Below are 7,807 nucleotides of genomic sequence, written 5' to 3' on the forward strand. Positions count from 1 at the left end.
GCGCACACGCGACGGGCGTCCGCCTCGCCTCCCCGTAGCGTCGCCGCCGCGGGTGAGAGTTCTCAAAGGTAAGTCGGGTGTTCTGACTGCTGTTGACTATCAATTGTTTAGGTCCATTATTGTTTTTCCTCGTGTGGAGGGTGCCCGATAAGAGGAACAAGAAGAAGAAAGTACCTCGATTCAAAGCAGCACATGAGCGGCAGTCTGTCTAGCAGAGGTTAGGTTTTGTGACGTTGGGTGTAAGACTGTTAAGAGCGGGCCTGTGCATATCTGTTCATCTAGCAACATAGCATAACCTGTATCAAGGTTTATTACGATGGTCGAGTACTAAAATTGAATGCAAATGTAGACCTTTTCCGGTCTGGGCCTTTAGAGCGGTTCAGGACGTTTTCCAGGTTAGAGTTACTTATCGGGATCCTCTTGTTTGTGTGAACCAGTGTGAACTCATTTGCGCTAACCCTAAATTTTCAGATCCATTTTTCGACTCGAACACATTCACTCTAGCTAGACCCATTTTTTTTTTTTTTTTTGAAAATTTCACGAAACTACGCCCCGTTACTCTGCTAGCGCTATACATTCTTCTTGTTCCTCTTTTTGGTCACCCTCATCATATCTCCGAGCGAGTGAAGCTTTTAGCCCCTTGGCCTTTTCCTTTTCCTTCTCAATTATTTGTATAAGCTTTTTCACATGAACCCAGTAGTGTGCCGTGCCCAGCCAAAGTATAGTCTTCTCCGTCTGACTGATTTACGCGTAGAAAGCCTCCCTTTCCAGACGCCGGAGCCTTACCAGTAGCTATTTTGTTGGCTCCCTTATCTCGCCCGCCGCGAAGCGGTCCGCTCTCTTGTCCGCGACGTGGACGCCTCTTTCTGTGGGCCGATGGGTGCGCTGCTGCGCCGCGTGCGCGCACATTCACATGCACGCACACACCCACGCCACATTCGCTCGCACGCACGCACGCCCGCAGTTATGTGGCAAAGGTCACTTAGTGAAAGTGTATTGAGTTGTCGCGGAATGACAGCCAGGCCGGGCAGGCCGAGCAGGTGGGGGGGTGGTGCAGCTCGCCAGCTGCCGCAGCTGCTTGCTGCTCCCGGTGAACGGGTCAGGTGCGCGCGCCCGGGCAAGCGGGGCAAGGCGGGGGCCGGGGATTCCGCAAGATATTTCGAGTCGAGGAGGCAGCAGGAGGAGGCGATGATGCGTTTCGGTCCACCGGCCGCGCGCCGGCGGTGCAGCTGCGCGGCGCGGGGCGGGCGGGGCGGCGGTGATCAAGGCTCGCGGGCCGCGCGCCGGAAACGCCAGGAAGCAGGCGGGCCGGGCTCCGTCGTCGTGCCGCTGGGCTGAGGAGGAGGAGGGCCGCCAGTGGGTCGCGGCGCCTCCGCCTCACCGAAGCCGGGATGGCGGTAGCGGTTTTGTTTTCTGCACCTGCCGCTCTGCCGTTCGCTCTCTGCACCGCGATGCGCAGTGATGCGGCTGCGCCGAAATGATGGTGGCCGCCGTCCGTCCTTCTCCACAGCTGACAGTGAGCCCCAGAGAGTCGCACGCGTACCTCTTCCGCTGTCCGTTTGCTAGGACTAGTAGGTCGTCCCAATACTGCCTGACTTTAAGGGGGGGGGGTACAAATATTCAGGTGTTTCCATGGTTTCCAATGATGTTCCTGATCCCTTTGGGACCCCATAATATCTGTACCCCTCTACAAGTCAAGTAGAATTGGTACGGCCCCTTACTACTGCAGGTGCGCGATCCCTGGGGTACAAATATCATGGTGTTTCTATGGACTCCAATGATGTTCCTCATCCCTTTGGGACGCCATCATATTTGTACCCACCCCCCCTCAAAAAAAAGTAACGTAGAATTGGTACGGCCTCTGACTACTGCAGTTGCACGTTGCACGATCCCTCTGGGTGCGCCATCCGTCGGGCGGCACTCACCTGGTCGCAGCCGTGGCTGAAGCGCATGAGCACGGGCGCCACGATGTCGTTGGCGGTGACGCCGGAGCGCGCCTCGCGCTTGAGCGTCGTGAACTGGAACAGCGCGTCCTTGTCGCACTCGATGCGCCGCTGCAGGATGCCCAGCAGGATGTCGAGCGAGTGGTTGCCCATGGTGGGCTCCACCACGTTGAGCAGGGTCTTGTTCTTAATCAGCCGCTCCTACAAAGGGTGAAGCAGTCAAAACACACATTTTTTAGACATTCCCCTAAGGGTGCCTCTACCCAAAGCTGGTAAAACTTTCCCGGTTTGATAGAGATTGCCGTCGTTTGTTCCGGTTTTGATATTGCCGATTGATTTTCAAACCGATGCATTGCAGTACCACTTATTTATTAACCCAATGTAAAGGAGCAAAAATTTGTTAAAGGGAATTTATTTTTTTCACCTGTATTTCTGGCTGCCGCAGGGAGAGCTGCCGCTGGTGCGACGCCTGCACGGGGGCGGGGCCCCTGTTGATGCCGGTGGCGGCGTTCTGCCCGGCCAGGCTCAGGTCCTCCAGCTTCTGCATGGCGCCCTTGTACGTCTCGACGACGCGCGAGAACTCCACCTTGAGGGCGTCGTGCAGGTTCATGAGCGTCTCGTCGGACGTGCCCACCAAGCCGTGCTGCCCCAGGCCCTCGATCGCCTTGTCGAGCGCGCGCCGCCGCGCCTGCAGCATCTTGCGGATCTTGGGCTCGGACAGCACGATCACCTGCAGCAAAGGTGAGAACAAGCTAGAAACTCCCTTCTCTCCCTCTGAGCAGCGCGCACACGCGACGGGCGTCCGCCTCGCCTCCCCCACCTTGAGCAGCTTCTTGCAGGAGGTGACGAAGGGCCCGCACAGCTGCCACGAGTTGTTGGCGTCGCTGCCGGCGAACAGGCGGACCATCTGCATGACGACGGCCTCGGGCCGCAGCAGCTTGAGCGAGAAGTCGAGCCCGTCGGACAGGAACACCTTGGCGTACAGCGCCTCCAGGATGGACAGCGAGGCGGGCATGGACTCGACGAACAGGTCGATGGGCAGGTCGTTGACGATCACCTGAAGGGGAAAGAGGCTGGGTTAGCTTTGCTTTTAAGGTCACAAAAAAACTTGACGCGCGAATGATAATCCTGCCTCGTCTTTGATGAAAGTGACTCTCCCGCCTCGTATCCGACCAGCCGGCCGGCCCGTCAGGGTCAGGGTGACGGCGCCGTGCCACCCATTTGCTTTCTTGTTCGGCGGATTCCACGACGCCGATCGCGGCCATTTCGTGCGCGCGCGAGTCGGTCGCCCCCGTGTACCCCGTCAGTCTGATAAATCACACACACACACACACTCACACACACACACAGGCGCGCGCGCGCACCTCTGGGTGGAGGAAGTGGGGCCTGCGGGGCCTGCGCCGGCTGGATGGGCGGACGGGCTGACGACCCAAATGAAAGGGAAACTGGAAAGCCGACGGTCCTGCTGCTGCCAAGCCCTGGGGTGTGGCCAGAGGTGTGAGAAGGAGTTCACGCGCGCGCGCGCACACACACATGGAGAGTGTGTGGGGTCCTCCGTACAGCACCGCCGCACCCCCGGCGGCCACGACGGATTTTGTTTTCGCCTGGCGTCGAGGACAGCTGACTGTTTCTTTAATCCCCTACCCCGCTCCCTCTCCCCGCGACTGAACCGGTGGCACTCTATAGCCACACAGCCTGATCGGGCATCCCGCCCCTTTCCCCCGCGGAGCCCAGGTCGAAGGGAATGTTGATCGTCGCGGCGCCGCTGCACCGCCATTCCTTTCAGCTCATCATCATCCTCCAAACATCCCACCACCATACCGTGCCGCCCCTATCTCACTCTGCAACTTTTTCTCCATAACCCCTCTCGCTCTTATTTTTTTGATATGCCTCTTAAAAAATTCCTGCAGTGAAAGGAAGAGGACGACGACGACGACGACATCCCCCATCTCCCCGTGTGTGTGTTTGTGTGTGCGTTGCGTTTGTGTCGTGTGTGTGTGGAATGACGTCGCTGCAAACACTTTCTTTGTGGCACCGGGCTGCTCCGTCCGCTTTGTGAGCTCATCCCGTGCCACGCCGTGTGTGTGTGTGTGTGTGTGTCCCCGCGCACCAGATTATCGGCTCAAGGATCCCGATCCCTCCCGGGCGGTATGCTCGAGCTCTGCTTTCGCTAGCAGCTCTCTGCCTTGTGTTTACGTGCCACCCCCCTCCCCCCCTCTTCCTCTTTTTCTTCTTCTCCCGCTCTAATAATGTCCGAGCGGTGCATCACGAGAGTGGTGTGGTGCTCCCCAGCTCCGGTGCAGCGACGCTATTAGAATGGAGGGAGCGTTAGTTGTCTTAATTCGCTTACGTAAACCTTTTTTCTTATAAACCGATGTATGATGTGACTATAGGGCGCCCGCTGCTACAACTGCCGACTTTTTCCAAGCGTGCATCAAAAAGGAGAAGGGCCGGATTGTGATTGAGAGTGAGTCAGTGTGTGTTTGGGGGGAGGCCACGGGAGCCGTGACTTGCAGCAGCGCTGGCCCATTGTCTTGCGGACCAGTGGTTTGGTGTGTGTGTCCTGCAGGGGGCCCTCCTCCTCTCTGGGGCGTGCAAGGTGAAGAAGGGAATGGGGAGGAGGGGCCGACTGCCCTGCCCGGTCCGAGGCCTCCACTCCCCTTCTTCTCCTCGGGCGAGAGCTCGTATCTTGATGTCGTGGAAATTAACCCGCAGAAAAACAAGAGCTAGCGGGGCGCGTCCCGGTCCGGTATACTCTCCCCCCCCCCCACTCTCCCCTCCAACTGTTCTGCTCTCGCAGCGGGGCGGCTGCAGATGCAGATGTCATGCGAGGCTGATTAAAAGATTAATCAAAGCACAAGAAGCAGGGGGAAAAGGGGGGGGGGGCACCGCCGAGGTGCTCCCGATGTGTCTTTATCACGGGACGGGTCCCCCTTTTGAATTTGGCGCGCAAACCATAACGGGGCTGTCGGTCATTACGAGCGCCGCCTGCGCATGCGCAGCGCTCGTACAGTACGCCGATCCGAGCCCTGCCCCGCCCGGGCCGCACCGGACCTCCCGCCGCGGGCGGACAGATCCGTACGGACGGGGCGGGGCGGCCGGGGTGAGGCGCGGCGGCGCGGGCAGGGCACTCCCCGGACCATTAAAAGTATTCCGGGCAGCGCTGCTCTGGACCCCCCGCGGGCCCTGGCGGCCGGTACGATTAGTACGCGATGTACGCCTCACACGGCCGCCGCGCCGCGCCCCGCACCCAGCGCCGCCAGCACCGCGCCGCACCCCACGGCCCGGCAAAAAGGGGAAATGAATTGACGGACACATCCTCCTCTCCGCCCGACCCGGCGGCCCGACGACCCCACCGGTATCGGTTGGGCCCTCCTGGTCCCCCGGGCGGGGCCAGCCTTGGGTCAGGCCCGCCTGTCCCGTCCACCTTTCTCCGGATGAAGGTCAGAAAAAGGCATATACTCGAATGGGATTTTTACCTTTTTTCACATTTGTTTTCTCAATTATCTTATTTTTTGCAGCGGTTTTTTGCCGCTTGTGCGTTTTAATGATAATGCGATTTGAGTGAGCGGCCGTAAGTGTGGGCGGACGCAAGCCGTTGGCAGCTCGTTGGAGCGCGACTAGGGTTATTATCACATCCTTGCGGCAACGTAACCTGCTCTCCCAGCGCGCCGTCGTTCAGGGCGCGGCGGATAGGAGAGGGGGCAGCAGACAGGTGTGTCGCGCCGGAGTGCCACGAGGAAAGTGAAGCCACGCCCAGCCGAGTCGTTTGCGTTTCGAGTCGGTAAACGATCTGCTCGTCTAAAAGGGTCCCTTTCGACCCATCGTTTGACGAGAGTGAAACGCTTTCCTCTCCTTCTCCTTCCGTCCGACCTGCGGCTCTCACCTTGAACGTGCCGTGGCTGAGGCGGTTGATGAAGTTGGCCGCCTCCCGGTGCTGCTGGTTCTCGTAGAGCAGCAGGATCCTCTTGACGGCGAAGCGCGGCGACACGTCCGCGATGGTCATGGACGAGATGCGGTGGTCCAGCTCGGCGTCCTGGTGCGGCCCGCCACCCAGATACTCGCCGGCGGCGAAGCCCGTGACCCAGCGTGAGCTGCGCCACTGCATTTTCTGAACGGCGTTGCGGCGGTTGGCGCGCTCCGGCTTGATGCGCTCGCCGCGCTCCAGCTCCGACGAGAAGGTCTTGCTGGAGCCGATGGCCGAGCCGAGCGCCGAGCCCGCGCCGTACGACGTCCACGTCGAGGACCGCGACGACTTGTCGGCCGGGCACGAGTCCACGAGCGGGGGCGGCAGCACGAGCATGGCGTGCGGCCCGGGGCCGGCGGGGCCGTTGGGGCCGGGAGCGTGCCCGGGGGCGTGCCCCATCGGGGGGCGGCGCAGCGACATAGTGGGGGCGGCGTAGTAGCGCTGCATCCTGGCGGCGGGGCCCCTGGGGGCGGCGCCCCTCAGGGCGGGGCCTCTGCAGAGGGGGGCGGGCCCGCGGCTTGGGGCGGGCAGCGTCAGCGGCTTGCTCGACGCACGCGTCATTCGACCTGCAACAGGCAAACGGGAATACAGGATTAGAAAGACGAAGTCAGCTGGGCGGGAGGTTAGCGCCTGCGAATCGTGTGTATAGGCAACTCGCTGCTCACGGACGTCACCGCGTTGCCTACCCACATTGCTGCAAAGCAAGGATCTTAGGAAACAAGACACTCAAAAGCGCCTGCGAACTGTCGATAGGCAACCCGCCTCGCACGGACGCCCTCGCACTGCCTACCCACCCTACAACAAAGCAATAACCATCCTGGCAGATCTCGTCACTTGAGCTCGAAAGCGCCTGCGAACTGTGTGGAGGCAACCCGCTGCTCACGGACGTCACCGCGTTGCCTACCCATATCGCTGCTAAGCGAGGATCGTAGGAAACAAGACACTCCAAAGCGCCTGCGAACTGTCGATAGGCAGCCCGCATCGCTCGGACGCCCTCGCGCTGCCTATTTATGTCCCCTCTACCTCCTCGCCCAATCACGCAGTGCATCGGTGCGCCGCTGTTGCAGTACAGTGCGGTGCGGTACAGTCAGCTGGTCCCGCACTGCGGTCCCTCCTCCCGGTCATTAATCAGCTGCGGCAGCGGATTAAGCCCGCGACGCGAATCCAGGTTAATTGGGCGGGCATCGCCACTCATTAGCAACTAGAGCAGGTGCAGCGCACGGGGTCGCTACCGCGGCCCGGGCCAACGCCAACCCCGGCGAACAATCCAAACGGCCGACCTTGGCACGGCGCTGGGAAGGGAATATGATAAGGATAATCTTACGGCGGCGCTGCTGCTGCCGCTGCTTTATCAAACAGTTGTTGCCTCAAGCGCCACAGGTGGCGCTGGACTGTGTTTCTGCCTTAATTATCTACCGAGCTAATTTTTTGTAAAAAGGAGACAAGAGTGCCTTCGAATTAAAATTTGATAATTGCGCCTAGAAATACATAGGAAAACATACCGAAAAACGCCGCTTCTTCTAGGCAAGTCTGACAATGTTTGTCGTGAAAATTCGTTTAAATCTAACTATGTTATTCGTAGGCATTTTCCAGCGCGTTTTTTTCTCCCTCTCGTCCTGCTTGCCTGCACTGTATAGCAGCGCACTGCTCGCGGGTCGCTTGCTGCTCGTTTGGAGGATGGGGTCAACCATTCAACTCGTTGTGTTAATTAACCAGGGGGCAGGGTGTGCGGTGCGGACTGCGGCTCCACACCGTGTCTGCCGCTGCCGGAGGGCAAGGCCAGGGCGAGCGAGGGGCTGTCCACGCACCTGAGCGCGGCGGTAACGGGACCCGGCAAATAATACTCTCGCGCTTTATTTGCACGCCTTGAGTGAGAGAGAGCGGGCAGGGGGGGGGG

General features: G+C 59.8%; 1 protein-coding gene across 1 annotated transcript in view; it reads right to left on the reverse strand.

Annotated features, from left to right (window-relative positions):
* LOC113208327 (uncharacterized) overlaps nt 1-7,807 on the reverse strand; it is a 49,999-nt gene that overhangs the window by 15,330 nt on the left and 26,862 nt on the right. The window contains exons 2-5 of the mRNA XM_052271082.1: nt 5,830-6,476; nt 2,764-3,000; nt 2,368-2,673; nt 1,926-2,144 (exon numbers count right to left, since the gene is read on the reverse strand). Of these exons, the coding sequence (XP_052127042.1) occupies nt 1,926-2,144; nt 2,368-2,673; nt 2,764-3,000; nt 5,830-6,471 (1,404 nt within the window). The 5' untranslated portion in view covers nt 6,472-6,476. The remainder of the gene's footprint in view (nt 1-1,925; nt 2,145-2,367; nt 2,674-2,763; nt 3,001-5,829; nt 6,477-7,807) is intronic.

This window comes from Frankliniella occidentalis, unplaced genomic scaffold, assembly GCF_000697945.3.
Source record: "Frankliniella occidentalis isolate FOCC.00 unplaced genomic scaffold, Focc_3.1 Scaffold149, whole genome shotgun sequence".
Taxonomy (NCBI): domain Eukaryota; kingdom Metazoa; phylum Arthropoda; class Insecta; order Thysanoptera; family Thripidae; genus Frankliniella; species Frankliniella occidentalis.